The 15,578-nt window shown below is 40.5% G+C and overlaps 1 protein-coding gene across 2 annotated transcripts in view; it reads left to right on the top strand.

The window, feature by feature from the left end:
- Nucleotides 1-686: 686 nt before the first annotated feature.
- Nucleotides 687-15,578, top strand: part of LOC148122862 (endogenous retrovirus group K member 13-1 Env polyprotein-like) — a 28,004-nt gene continuing 13,112 nt past the window's right edge. For both annotated transcript variants that reach the window (XM_087898280.1, XM_087898278.1), the window contains exons 1-2: nucleotides 687-814; nucleotides 15,295-15,421. In XM_087898280.1, coding sequence (XP_087754406.1) covers nucleotides 788-814; nucleotides 15,295-15,421 — 154 coding nt within the window. In that variant the 5' untranslated portion in view covers nucleotides 687-787. The remainder of the gene's footprint in view (nucleotides 815-15,294; nucleotides 15,422-15,578) is intronic.

Here is a 15,578-nt window from a genome sequence, read left to right as displayed (position 1 = left end):
GTGCTACACAACACATTAGATGCCTTTTACAACCTTCACAAAATTAATCAAATGGATCTTACAGGTAGAGATTAAATGCAAAGTGCTGAAGGTCTAGAAGATATTGGGGAATCTAGGCCTCTCCGAGTTTGGTAATCTGCTTTTCATGGAAGCACAAAAGCACACAGGAGTTGAATAGAAAGATGTTTCTACATACAGCTCCCTATTCCTAATGCTCTGAGCAAATTCAGTCCACGGAGCTGTTATTCAAAGGCCTGCCTCTTGGTCCAAGGACTTGCAAGGGCTGCAAGAGACCTCACAGGGCAGGGAATCTGGCTGCAGGTTCCCACCCAGATCTGGGGAGGACCCACCATATTGGCTCCGGAACCTATACATCTGCTCTGCCCCATTTGGGATCAGCAGCCCCGCTCTCACCATGTTGTGGTTTTCTAGCTTTCCCAAACACTCCGCGCAGCTCCCTGCAGCAGCGATCACACTGCAGCCCCCAAATCTCTGGCGCCAGCTCCTCTTCAAAACCAATCCTGCAGCCTGTGGCTAGAAAAGTTCTGTGTCTGACTGGAAGTCGCGGCCAGGAAAAATTGTGCGGTGTCTTTAAGTATACGGTACCACTAAGGAAGGTGTTCTTGTCACTCAGACCTCGCTAGCCAATCAGGCCCTCAGGTGACCTGCCAGTCATAAGTTGTGCAGGATTCTTCCGGCAGCGGCCATTTTCCAGCTTGACTTTGAAGAGAAGTCGGCGTCTCTGGTTTTTTGTTCTCTGCTGTGAGTGCAGTAAGCTGAGCAAAGCATGGACAAGCTGGAAAATCACAATGTGGTGAGTTTGGGGCTTTTCTCAGACCAGGAGAAGCAGCTAGCTGAGCCATAGGAGACCGTGTTGTGGATCCTCTTCTGGCCGGGTAGGAGTCGGTGACCAGGTGCAGAGTTATTCATGTTTCTGCCTGGTCCTTCTGGTCCTGCATACCTCAGCAGGGTCTGCGTGATGCTGCTTGATTCTGCATGTTTTTTGAAATTCCCGTGCTGGCTGGCCGCCTCTGAGTGACTTCACTATCCTTACTGCGCCTGTTCAGAGATTTGGTAGCGGGACTGTGCTTTGAAATACCCTTGTTGTTGACTTCACTGTGAAATGCAGGCTCCCTTAGTGCTTGTATTGTCGCAGTGGAACACAGATTTGCCAAGGTCAGAGAGCTCTGGTCCCTCTAGTATCTTCCAGAAGTTCTGCACATTGAATATTTAATATTTAGGTTTAGGATCCATCCTGAGTTAATTCTGTGGAGCTTGTAAACAGTATTTCCTGTATAGAATAGCACTCCACTGCTAAACTGTGATGTAGTAGAGTAGAATTGATGGTAATAGAATTTCCAGTTCTTGGGAAACATTAAGTCACAACGTAGAGTTTAGGTAAGGAAGAGCTTCACCCCAGATACCCCAAAGGTAATGTTATTCTAACCTGTTAGAGATTAGTATGATAAAATATAAAAGTTTGTTTTAACCGGCTACAATCCCATAATAAAGGAGACAAACCTGATTTACAACCAGCACAAATACCCATCCCTCCATTAAAAAACTGGCTTCTAAATACTGCTCAAAGGGCCATTACAGGGTCTCAACCAACTTTAAGTTCTGTTGTGACATAAAGGTATATTAATTGTAGAATTAATCTCCAGTCTTTTTGAAAACTAATTTTGAGTCAAGGTCTCCTATTTTGATTGAGATGTGCTTGAACCCTGTCTGTCTGTAGCCCCACAAGGCATTGCCCTTGTTCTCCTCTTGACTAAACACTAAACCTTGGATTACATGTCTGCAGCACCACACAGTTCTAAAATTGTGTTTGCGTCACATAGTGGACTGTCCATTGCAGAACAGGAAAGGATTTGTGTGTGGAGCATGGCTTCTCCCTTCAGACCAGAAGAGGAGGAACATTGTTCTGTGTTCAATGCATGAGGAAACAGACTAGATAATGGCTAGGTCACAGGCTGCACTGCAGGGGTCTCCATTACAAAGAAGGACTGATGGGGCATGGTGAGTGACTTTCTTTGTAATTTCTCTTCATGTATTAATTTCTTCCATGTGAATCAAGGCAGACAGAGTTGGTGGGTGTACAATTTAGGGAGGATAGCTTGAACTACTAAATATTGTTTCCAAGTAGACAACTCTCCTAAGCAGATATGTACAACCTTAGTTGACATAGTCAAGTCAGCTGAAAGGTTTGAGAAACAGGCGATTGACTTAACACCATCACATTACAACACTCAGTAGCTAACATTTTATATGGAATAAAGTCTTACAGTCTCATATTAATGGCATTCTCTCTATCAGGGAAGGGCCTACTCTATTTCAGATTTAGTATACATAAGTTTCCTACTGTTTTTTAAATCATTTTAAATCATCAATTATTGGTATCATTTTTAGCATTCATTTTCTTTAAATGCATTACTGCTATATTTTTCAATGTTTCCTAGTTTAATAATTTCATTCCATTTTGTCTTAACTGCTGTTTATTTACATCAGTTTAGAGCAGGGTTTCTTAACCTTTGTGGTCACGGCTCCCTTTGGGGGATCAAATGACCCTATCACAGGACTGGCCTAAGACCATCAGAAAGCACAGATATTTTATATTATAATTCATAACAGTAGCAAAAATATAGTTATGAAGTAGCAGTGAAAATAATTTAATAGTTGGAAGTTCAACACATCAGGAGGAACTGTTTTAAAGGATCACAACATTAGGAAGATTGAGAATAACTGGTTTATATCAATGTCTCCTGTAGCTCAGGCTTCCCTCACACTATGTAATTGGCAATTGCTCTGAACACCTAATCCTGCCTCTGCTACCCAGTGCTGGAAAGACAGTCCTGCAACTCCTTCCAAGCTGGACCTCGACTGGTCTGTGGGAAGGAGAAATAGATTAGTGAAAGAGTATCCTCCAACTTCTCCATATTTTATTGTGAATTTATAAGTGAAGTAGGACCGGTGTAAGAATTTAGTTCACTGACCAACTGTAAAGCAAGCATAGTCACAACAGAAAAAGGGATGGACAAGAAAGAGGGTGAAAGCTTTCCTGCTGTGACAGTAGCTGACATTAGCAATGAGAAGTGACATACCAGAGACCATGCATTCAAGAATCGATATAAAAACTGAACTTATTATTAAACCAAATTACTGTAGTTACAGTAGTTCAAGCAAACTAGAAGAACTGGATAAAATGGTGTAGTTCTACTTAACATGACTGTATACCCTGAGAGAATGATGTGAGTTGTACTTGGTGTGCTGTAATACAGATCCCTAGTCTCTGGAGCACATGACCATGAAGTTTGTTTCTACTTTTTAACCATATTTTTTTGATATTGTAATTACATTATTTTCACTATCTCTCTCTTGCTTCCAACTGTTCCCATGGACCTTTTATTATATTCTAATCCATGGCCTCTTTTTGTTTAACAATTACTGTTTGAATGTGTCCTGTGTTTGGTTACTCCCAGCTATGAAGTAAAGGGTTGACTACATTGGACATTGAGTGTGTAATGGAATGTGCACATATAGGTCTGTGTGCCTTGGAGAAGGTACAGGAAGTGCTCTAGGATAATGGAGGATTTTACTAAACTATAAATTAGGGTCTTGTCTCACCGTAGTGTGGAAGGACAAACCTGGAGGGTTTTTGCTCTCTGAGACATTTGATCTCTATTCACCCAGTAGGGTAATTGCTAATGTCTTGAAGCCAGGATGGGTGATCCTAGCAAATGAAGGACTCTCCTAGGCAATCAGGAGCACCAGTAGGAGGTAGTTTACAGATTCTTTACAGGATTCTCTTGTTCTGCTGAAGGGAGCTGTACGGAGGACCACAAAGCCATGCCATGGTGAATGTAGGAGCCACTGTCCCCAGACCAGGAAGAACAGGTTGGCTGAGCTGTCAGAGATGCTTGGAAAGGAATGGGCCATGAGCCAGACAGGTTCTGTTAATTTGTGTCGTGACCTGGGTAGTGGCCCTTGGCCTCTGAGCTTTGTTGAGTGTGGATTCCTTGGGGGAGGGGGAGTCTCTGCCATCCTGGTGTGGGAGACTATGAGCTTATAATATTGTTACCTCATGCTATGTAACTGAAAATTGCTTTAAACACCTAATCCTGCCTCTGCTGCCCAGTGCTGGATAGATAGTCCTGCAACTCCTGCAAGACTGGGCCTTGACTGGTCTGTGATAGATTTGCGTATGTTGAACCAGCCCTGCATCTCTGGGATGAAGCCGACTTGATCACAATGGATAATTTTTCTAATGTGTTCTTGGATTCAGTTTGCCAGTATTTTCTTGCGAATTTTTGCGTCGATGTTCATGAGTGAGATTGGCCTGTAATTCTCTTTTTTGGTTGTGTCTTTGTGTGGTTTTGGTAACAGGGTAACTGTAGCTTCATAAAAAGAGTTTGGCAATGACTCTCCTGTTTCTATATTGTGAAATATATTAAGGAGTGTAGGTATTAGCTCTTCCTGGAAGTTCTGGTAGAATTCTGCACTGAAACCATTTGATCCTGGGCTTTTTTGGTAGGGAGATTTTTAATAACAGCTTCTAATTCTTCACGACTGACAGGTCTATTTAGATTGTTCACCTGTTCTTGGTTCAACTTTGGTCTATGGTACTTATCTAAAAAAATGTCCATTTCTTGTACATTTCCCAATTTTGTGGCATGCAGGCTTTTGTAGTTAGATCTAATGATTCTCTGAATTTCCTCTGTGTCTGTGGTTATGTCCCCCTTTTCATTTCTGATCTTATTAATTTGCATGTTCTCTCTCTGCTATTTGATTAGTTTGGATAGGAGTTTGTCAATCTTGTTGATTTTCTCCAAGAACCAGCTTTTTGTTTCGTTGATTCTTTGCATTGTTTTCTGTGTTTCTATTTTGTTGATTTCAGCCCTCAGTTTGATTAGTTCCAGTCTTCTACTCCTGGGTGAATCAACTTCTTTTTTTCTAGAGCTTTCAAGTGTGCTTTTAAGTTTCCAGTGTGTGCTTTCTCCATTTTCTTTAATTGGGCACTTAGTGCTATGAACTTTCCTCCTAGCACTGCTTTCATAGTGTCCCATAGGTTTGAGTATGTTGTGTCTTCATTTTCATTAAATTCAAGGAAGACTTTAATTTCTTTCTTTATTTCTTCCTTGACCCAGGGGTGATTTAGTAGTTGACTGTTCAACTTCCATGAGTTTGTTGGCTTCCTGGGGGTATAATTGTTGTTGAATTCTAACTTTAATCCTTGGTGATCTGAGAAGACACAGGTGGTTACTAATTTTTTTTGTATCTGTGGAAATTTGCTTTGTTACCGAGTATGTGGTCAATTTTCGACAAGGTTCCATGAGCTGCAGAGAAGAAGGTATATTCTTTCCTATTTGGGTGGAATGTTCTATAGATGTCTGTTAAGTCCATTTGATTCGATACCTCCAATAATTCTCTTATTTCTCTGTTAGTTTTCTGTCTGATTGACCTGTCTATTGGTGAGAGAGGTGTGTTGAAGTCTCCTACTATTAGTGTGTGTGGTTTGATGACTGCCTTGAATTCTAGCAGTGTTTCTTTTACATAAGTGGATGACTTTATATTAGGGGCATAGATATTCAGGATTGAGACTTCTTCTTGATGAATTTGTTCCTGTTATGAGTATGAAATGTCCATCTCCATCTCTTCTGATTGATTTCAGTTTGAAGTCAATATTGTTAGATATTAGAATGGCCACACCTGCTTGTTTGTTAGGTCCATTTATTTGGAAAACCTTTTCCCAACCCTTTACTCTGAGTAGGTGTCTGTCTTTGTGGTTGAGGTGTGTTTCTTGTAAACAGTAGAATGTTGGATCCTGTTTTCGTATCCAATCTCTAAGTCTGTGCCTTTTTTTGTTTTGTTTATTCAAGTATCGGAAAACACTCTTTCCACTTCCTCCCCTTCTCCCAATACCCTCCCGCTCCCACACTCCCTCTCCTCCTCCCTCACCATTCCCAAGAGCAGTCTGGGTTTCCTGTCCTGTGGGGTATCCAAGTTCCTCTCCCCTCCCTCCGGGTCCAGGAAGGTGAGCATCCAAACAGGCCAGGAACCCAAAAAGCCAGTCCATGCAGACGAAACAAGACCCAGTGCCATTGTCAATGGCTTCTCAGTCTTCATTTGGACCACGGGGGCTCAGTCAACCCCCATGTCAGCCACAGTCAGAGAATCCGGTTTGATCAAATGCTCGTTCAGTCCCAGTCCAGCTGACCTTGGTGAGCTTTCATTCGATCAGTCCCCTTGTATCAGTGGGTGAATGCACCCTTCGCGGTCCTGACTTCCAGTGCTCCAATGTGGGTGTCCGTCTCTATCTCCATCCATCGTCGGATGAGTGCCCCCTCTGATTTTGCTTTCCTTGCTCACGATCTCCCTCCCTCTGCTTCTCATTTGAACCTAGGGAGTTAAGTCCAGTGTTCCAATATGTGCCTCTGTCTCTATCTCCATCCATCGCCATATGAAGGTTCTGTGGTGACATGCAAAATATTCATCAGTATGGTTATGGGCCAAGGCCAGTTCAGGCATCCTCTCCTCTGCTGCCCAGAGTACAATCTGGGGACCTCTCCTTGGGCCTGGGAACCCCTCCAGAATCAAGTCTCTTGCAAACCCTAAAATGGCTCCCTTAGTTGAGATATAAACTTCCCTGCTCCCAGAACCATCCTTCCTCCCTCCCCCGTCCCATTCCCCCATGTCTGTGCCTTTTTATAGGTGAATTGAGTCCATTGATATTAAGTGATATTAATGACCAGTAGTTGTTGACTCCGGTTATTATTTTTTTTTTTGAGTAGTAGATTGTATGTGTTTCCCTTCTTTTAGTTGTGCTTGTGAAGGGTCACTAGATGTCTGAGTTATTGGAGGCAGTATTGGGAGTGTTGGATTCCTTAGGTTGTGATTTTCCTTCTAATACTTTCGGTAAGGCTGCATTTGTAACTACATATTGTTTGAATTTATTTTTATCCTGGAATATATTGTTTTCTCTGTTGATAGTGAACGATAGCTTGGCTGGGTATAGTAGTCTGGGCTTGCATCCATGGTCCCTTAGTTTCTGCAGTAACTCTATCCAGGACCTTCTGGCTTTCAGGGTTTCCATAGAGAAGTCTGGTTAAGTCTGATAGCTTTACCTTTATAAGTTTCTTCACCTTTTTCCTTTGCAGCTCTTAATATTCTTTCTTTAATCTGAATGCTTTGTGTTTTGATCATTATATGTCGAGGGGATGGTTTTTTTTTGATCCAGTCTATTCGGTGTTCTGTATGCTTCTTGAACCTTCATAGGAATATCATTCTTTAGGTTGGGAAAGTTTTCTTCTATAATTTTGTTGAATATATTTTCTGGACATTTGATCTGCAATTCTTCTCCTTCTTCTACCCCTATTATTCTTAGATTTGGTTTTTTTATTATGGCCCAGATTTCCTGAATGTTTTGTGATGAGAATTTGTTGGATTTGCTGTTTTCTTTGGTCAGAGCACTTATTTTCTCTATGGTGTCTTCATAATCTGAGATTCGTTCTTCTATCTCTTGTATTCTATTGGTTATGCTTGTTTCTGAAGTCTCTGTTTGTTTACCTAGATTTTCCATATCCAGCCGGCCCTCAGTTTGTGTTTCTTCATGTCCTCCATATCAGTTTTCAATTCTTGAACTGTTTCCATTACCTGTTTGATTGTTTTTTCTTGGTTTCTCAGGGTGTTGTTTACGGATTTACTCATTTCTTCAAACTTTTTGTTATATTTCTCTTCCATTTCTTTACTCATTTCTTCCATCTTTTTATTATATTTCTCTTCTATTTCTTTAAGTGAGTTATTCATATCCTGTGTAAGGGACTCTATTGCTTTCATAATGACACTGTTTTCCACTTCTTCCGGAGTAGGGTGTTCAAGTCCTTCTGTAGTAAGATCGCTGGGATCTGGTGTTTTCATGTTGTTTTTCAGATTGATGGAGTAATTCTTTCCTTGGCGCCTGCCCATCTCTTCCTTCAAATGCTCTCCAATGGCTCTTCCCTCCCCTGGATCTTCTGCTACAGGATCAGTGCCCCTTGCTTGCCATGAATCTCCCTGTCTGCAGTCCTACATTGCTGCAGGCAGGCTATTAAAACAAAAGAACTCTCTCCTGCCGGGTTGCACTCACCGCCCTGTCCCAGTGCCCACACAGGTTGGGCTGGGGGATTTTATGCCCCGAAAAACACAGAGAGGAAGGCAAGGGGTTCCTGGCTGAAAACAGGGATGGGGTATTAGGAGAGAGGGCTTAGCTGGGGGAAGCCGCCCCTTCGGAATACCCAGGGAGATGAGGGTGGCGGGAAAATTGTGTGTTCCCTTACTGGGCTATTGTGGTGGGTCAGGAGCACACTTACCCCTCCATTGTATCTTCTCTAGTTTTCTCTTCTTTATCTTAGATGTTTGCCTCTTTCCATTTCCTGGCATATCTATCTTTGTGTTTTTGCTGCTTAAGTGGTTGATATGATGAATACATTGCCTTTGGATCGTTAAAGCCTTCTTGTATATTATTGGCTCTTTCTAGATAGACTCAGCTACCAGCATGACATAGCTTAGAGTGATCTGAGAAAATACCAATTGAGAGTATGCCTAGTTCAGAATACCTGATTTAGGTATCTGAGAGAGATTTGTCGATTTTGATTGACAAATTCAATCAAATTTCACTGTGTTGGCATTATCTCTGAGCAAGCAGCCCTGGGATAGATAGGAAAGCTAGTTGAGCACAAGACAGTGACAAAGCAAGAGGGAAAGCCAGAAAACAATGGTTCCACTTGTTTTGCCTTTAGTTATTAGCTTGAGTATCTAGCCTAAGCTCTCATAAGGAAGAATTGTGAAATAGGGTTAACAACCAAATAAACATGTTCATTTCCTGAGTTGCTTTTGATTGCATAATTTAATAACAGCAACAGAGAAGAAATTTGGAACAAAAGTGGGACTCAAAGAGGATTTTGTTGCTGCAAAGAACCTGGGAATGTTGACTCTAATAAGAATGCTTAAGATATTAGAAAACTGGACAAAGAGCTTAATCATCTGTTCTTGTAGGACCTAGAAGATGGGAATGTTGCAAGTAATGGCAGACAGTGGAGATCAAGGTCATAGAATTTTACTGGGCAGTAGACTCTTCATGGAATCATCCAGCTTGCCCATCCTAACTGCCTTGAGAGACTAGGTTAAAGTCCATGGTTCCTGGGTCACTCTATACCTCCCAGTTCCTGACAGACTGTTGCATTCCCTCAGGCAGTGAAGCATTCAGGCTGATTTGTGCTTCTTTGTATGATCACTTAGTAGTCAACGAATCATGAATGCTTAACAGGACAATTGAACTTAGATATTAATCTCGTGTGTGCTGTATAGCTTGCAAACTTCACTATATCCTTTTATAGACATAAGATGCTTGGTCATTTCCCCACTGCCCAGACTCATAATAATTATACAGAAATTTTATTAATTATAAGACTGTATACCCAATAGATTAATCTTCTTATTAAGTAACTTTTATATCTTAAATTAACCTATTTTTATTACTCTGTGTATTGCCACATGGCTGTGACCTATTGGTAAGGTTCCATCCAGCATCTGTCTCCTTCAGTGGCTACATGGCCTCTCTGTGATTCTGCCTTCTTTTTTCCTCTATCTCCATTTGGCATTCCCACCTTGTTCTATTCTGTGCTGCCATAGGCCCAAAGCAGTTTCCTTATTAACCAATGGGAATAAAACATGTTCACAGCATACAGAGGGGAATTGCACAACACCCCCACTTTCTGTCTAAATAAAAAGAAAGGTTTTTAACTTTGATATAGCAAGATTACATATAACAAAAAAATCATCAAGCAAGAATTATAGTTACAATATTTAGTCCATTTAATTTGGCAAATTGAGGAAAATACTCTATCAACTATTCTATCTTTGTGAGTCTAAAGTTTTATATCTAATCTATTATAATTATAAAACTGCCTTTCTTCAACTCCAGCAAAGACTTCAGAAGGATATATATTTCCTAAGTAGTTATAAGCACTTCCAAAACTCTAGAATTGACAAAGACATCTTGCTGCCTGGACCGTTTCCCAAAATTCTTTTGTAACATTGGGGCATCCATCTTCAGTTTACAGGCCCATAGTGTCTGGCAGACTTTTCCATGAAGCAGAAAATTTCAAAGGCAGTTCCACCTATAATGACAGTATCTCAGTCACCTTTTTTGTGTCCTTCAGAATGTCTAACAGACTCTTTCATGAAACAGGTACTGTCTCACCTTTCGGCAACTTTAACAGTCATTTTTTGTAGGTCCTGCTTGTGCAGTTTATACAACATACCATCAAACAATCCAGGCAAGAGCAGTTTCTTGCCCAAATGGCTAGCCTTGTCACATTGAAGACAAATTCCATAACGAGTTTTTGCAATGCCCATCAACCTCTCTGAAATAATTGGTACTACCAAAAGGAGACATGTCTCACTGTCATGCAATGGCCTGTCTTTAAAACATTTAAAATGCCATATTCTGTATGTCTTTGAAAGATTTGAAGAATATCTATCAATATGAAATATATCTCCGTACATCTAGAAAGCCTAGCTAATATGACTCCAAGTTTAACTATTATAAATGAATATCTATTAATTTGTATTCATCAAATACCTTAAACAAGAGCAGAGATTCATTTAACAATATTGACCTTAAATTTGTATCAATAGACCAAAATCTGTACAAATTCAAAATATTATCTCTATATTATGTCCCCTTTAAATGTAAATAAACATTTATAAACAATATTTGAGAATTTTGGAGTAGTTTTCTTCAAATTGCCTTCTGCTTTTTGTTGGTCTAAGTAATTTTGAGGGTTCATGGAACCTATCAGGGGATCTTGGTCCATCAAACAACCTTTTTCTGGAAGGAATCAACAGGTTCTCATCCTCTGCAGAAACAAAAGCAGAACCTTTTTTCGAAAGCAACATATCCTTAGAGCCAAATTTTGAAGTCAAGATACCTTTAAAATATATATTGGTTTGGCTTAGCAGGAACTTGGTGCGTCTATGTCTCCATTAAGCAATTTGTTACATGGTGCACACACTCCCCATTTCAGTGCAGTACCTCCCCAAAGAGACAGAGCTATTTGTGCCAGCACAAAGCAGGAAGCCCTTCCCTAAAGAAGCTGTGCATCAATTGTTGCCAATGCTGAGTCAGGAAGATATCTCTTATAGGAGGTGTGGCACCCTTACTTGCTGTCATCTAACAAAGCCCATCTGGAAAAATATGTCACTTCCAAGAAGTCTTACTTAACTCTGTTCTTTTGTGTCTAGATTTTCTTTAACTCTCTCAGGTTTTTTGTTGATGAAGTTGCCTCATTTTGACACCATTCTGTTGACAGAGGCTCTTGGTTTTCTGGCTGCCCAGAAATAATTACGCAGAAATTATGTTGATTACATCGCTGCTTCGCCAATAGTTTTGGCTTCTTATTAAGTAACACTTACATCTTAAATTATCCCATTTCTATTAATCTGTGTATTGCCAATGGTTGTGGCCTACCAGTAAGGTTCCATCTGGCATCTGTCTCCTTTGGCAGTTACATGGTATCTCCCTGACTCTCCTTTCTTTCACCTCTATCTTTTCTTGGAATTCCTACCTTGCTCTATCATGTGCTGCCATAAACCCAAAGCAGTTTTTTTTTGTATTAACCAATGGGAACAAAACATATTTACAGTTTACAGAGGCAAATCCTATATGATCTTGGAAGCTACAACTGTATTGATCCCAGAAATTGTCATTATCTTCTGTTTTTGAAAAATAAGGAGCGCTTCTTAAAATGCTAAGCACTTCTTATGAACTTAAGCTGTACCATTGGTAGAGTAAATATGGCCTGCCTGCTTGCTCCACATATTACAACATGGCAGAGGCATATTTGCTGCCTCCAAGAGCCATGTACATTGCCCCATTTTCCGGCTTACATGGGGTCTACGTTGCTATTAGAAATCTGCTCACAGACCCCATAGTTGGTCCTCCATGAAGAGTCAGATTTCCCTCTGGCAGCACAGTCTGGAAAGCCGGCATTTCAAAATTTTCAGCTTTATTATTTATTTATTTATTCATTTATTTATTAAAAATTTCCACCTCCTCCCCACCTCTCTTTTCCCTCTCCCTTCCCACCTCCCCTTCCCTATAGTCCTAAGAGCACTAGGGGTTCCCTGCCCTGTTGGAAGTCCAAGGTCCTCCCCCCTCCATCCAGGTCTATAAAGGTGAGCATCCAAACAAACCAGACTGCCACAAAGTCAGTCCATGCAGTAGAATCAAAACCCAGTGCCTTTGTCCTTGGCTTCTCAGTCTGCCCTCATTGACAGCCACATTCAGAGAGTTCAGAACTGGTGGAACTGCTCCACCAGTTCCAGTCCAGCTGTCCTTGGTGAGCTCCCATTAGATCAGTCCCACTGTCTCTGTCGCACCACTCGTGGTCCTGACTTCCTTGTTCATGTTCTCCCTCGTTCTGCTCCTCATTTGGACCTTGGGAACTAAGTCCAGTGCTCCAATGTGGGTCTCTGTCTCTATCTCCATCCATTGCCAGATGAAAGTTCTAAGGTGATATGCAAGATATTCATCAGTGTGGCTATGGGACAAGGCTAGTTCAGGCACCCTCTCTTCTGCTGCCCAAGGAACAATCTGGGAATTTCTCCTTGGACCTGGGAACCCCTCTAGAATCAAGTCTCTTGCAAACCCTATAATGGCTCCCTTAATTAAGATATTTACTTCTCTGCTCCCATATCCACCCTTCCTCCATCCTACCCATCCCATTCCCCCAGCTTTCCCAAATACTCCTCTTCTCCCTTGTCTCTACCCATCTCCCCTTACATCCACCCCTGCACACCCCCGTGCACCCACGTTTTGCCTGGCAATCTTGTCTACTTCCAATATCCAGTAGGATAACTATATGAAAATCTTCAGCTTTTTTTCTGCTACCTCTAAATCAGGAAAACTTCTCTAAAAGGAGCCGCAGCATGTTACCAGTAAGCAAAATCCTTTTGGGGAAATAAATGTGGCTAAACTTCATTTTTTAGTATCTAGAATTCCTTTCCTAGCGCTCTAAGATTTTAAGTGGCTTTTAGTTGGCTGTGTGGGCACCAGTTTGTTGTGGGAAGCCGCTTATTATTTCCCATCTGCTCAGCCCCAAATAATCACACAGAAACTATATTAATTAAATCAGTGCTTTGCCCATTAGCTCTACCTTCTTATTGGCTAACGCTTACGTATTAATTTAATCAATTTCTATTAATTTGTGTATTGTCATGTGTCTGTGGCTTACCAGTTAAATTTCTCAGCGTCTGTCTCTGATGGAGGAGGGTCATCTGTCTATGTGTACTTTCATTGGTTAATAAAGAAACTGCCTTGGCCCTTTAATAGGACAAAAAATTAGGTAGGTGTAGTAATCAGAACAGAATGCTGGGAAGAAGGCAGTGAGACAGATGCCATGACTCTCCTCTCCAAGACAGACACAGGTTAGCATCTTTCCTGGTAAGCCACCACCTCATGGTGCTACACAGATTACTAAATATGGGTTAAAGCAAGATGTGCGAACTCGCCAATAAGAGTCTGAAACTAATGGGGCAGGCAGTGTTTAAATGAATACAGTTTGTGTGTTGATATTTCTGGGTGTGAAGCTAGCCATGCAGGAGCCAGGAGGGAATGCTGCCCACCACTCCTTCTACAACATGACTTCTCTCTGACTCTGCTTTCTTCCTTCCAGCATTCAGTTTAGTTTTCCCACCTACCTAAGTTCTGTCCCAAAGCTCTGTTATAATCCCAAAGCAGTTTCTTTATTAACTAATGATAATCACAGCATACAGAAAGAATTCCACAATTTGAGTTTCTACATCCTCAACCCATTTCCTGTTCTTTGTGCCTGCTGTATTATGGTTGAAACTAATCAGTCAGCTTTCTTCTTTTGCTGTCATAACTTTCCACCATCATAAACTCTATCAATAAATCACACAAAATTCAGTAGAATTTGCTGCTAATTGGTGCTAAGGTGGTTTGGTAGCCTACTGTTTTCATTTTTGTTTGTTATTTTTTGAAGACAAGGTTTGTCTGTGTTGCCCTAGCTGTCCTGAAAGTAGCTCTATATATCAGGCTGGCTTCAAACTCAGAGAATCTCTGACTCCCAAGTCCTGGGATTAAAGGTGGGCTTTTTAGTTTTTATATTGTTGCATAGTGGTTTTGTTCCTATCAAGCATATGGTGTTGTACTGAGCTTCACCCATATCTTGAATTTTAAAATTTGACAGAGGGTATCATTATGTTTCCCAGGATAGCATGTACTCATGACATTAATACTGCCTGTGCCTTCTGTGTTATTGGATTGCAGGTGCATAACCTTCCTGCCTATTTTGTTTGTTTTGAATTTTTATTTTAAAAGAGTGTTATACCTGAATACTTGGATATGCACCATGTGAGTACCTGGTCTTTACATTGATCAAAAGATGGTATTAGAAACCTTGAACTTGAATAATGGATAGTTACTATTCCCCCATGTAAGTCCTTGAGCCCACCTGTATGCAAGACCAGGAGGACTCTTTACTGTTGAGCCATCTTTCCTGCTCTGTGTTTATTATTTGTAGTCAGCATATTAATTTCTATTGATTTCATTTGCCCATTTTTAATTTTTTACAAACACAGTGCCTTTTAGTAAAATCTCATTTATATTGCAGTTTAAGTTGGGGGCACTTCAGTTTTCTGGTAGATGAATAAAGAGTTGAAGTGAATGCGTAACTCTTTGTAGAAACTTCAGAAAAAAAGCTATGAGTTATTTCTAGCTTTTATGCTTGTTTGGTTGATTTTTTCCATGTAAAACAGGTATTTAACATATATTTCTGGCTGCACTAGTAGTGATTGCATGGACTAGGCTGGTATTCAACTCAGAGGCAGACAGATATACATGCCTCTGCCTTCTGAGTGCAAAGATTAGAGAGTCATGATTCAATGCATCCAGAATTTTCATTTATTTACTTTTTTGTAGTTAGGAATTAATCATTCATACAATTTTTTTTATCTGTACTCTGTACTGATGTTCTGTTTATGCATCTTTCATTGTTGGTTAGTAAGCATTTCTCTTGCAAGGTTCTGAACTCATTCAAAGGGTTCAGAAATGGCAGAGGTGAACCTCCTATTCAGTTTGCTTCTAATGTGTCTTGGTGATTAAATTATGATGTCTTTGTCATGGAATAAGTATGGGGAGCACCAGAATTATATGACTATACTGTCAAAGAAGTATACATTTACAATGTTGTCAAAATTATACTTTCTTTTGTACACATGTATGTGATATTTTAGAATTCAGTGACCTATGATGACGTGCATGTCAACTTCACTTGGGAAGAATGGACTTTATTGGATCCTTCCCAGAAGAGTCTCTACATAGATGTGATGGTAGAGACCTACAGAAACCTCAGTACTATAGGTAAGACTGTATTATCTTTTATGTTTCATACAAGGTGACAATTATTCATTGGTTACTGATGCTCTTTTAAATATGGTTAAAAAAGAAGAATGGGGTAAATAAATCAGGCATGGTTGTAAGGTTTGCTTCAAATGGTAAGTAATTTTTTTACAATTTT

Source organism: Myodes glareolus, chromosome 2 (genome assembly GCF_982192425.1).
Source record: "Myodes glareolus chromosome 2, mMyoGla1.1, whole genome shotgun sequence".
NCBI lineage: Eukaryota > Metazoa > Chordata > Mammalia > Rodentia > Cricetidae > Myodes > Myodes glareolus.
The sequence above is the reverse complement of the archived record's forward strand: the minus strand, read 5'-3'. Positions and strand labels throughout refer to the sequence as shown.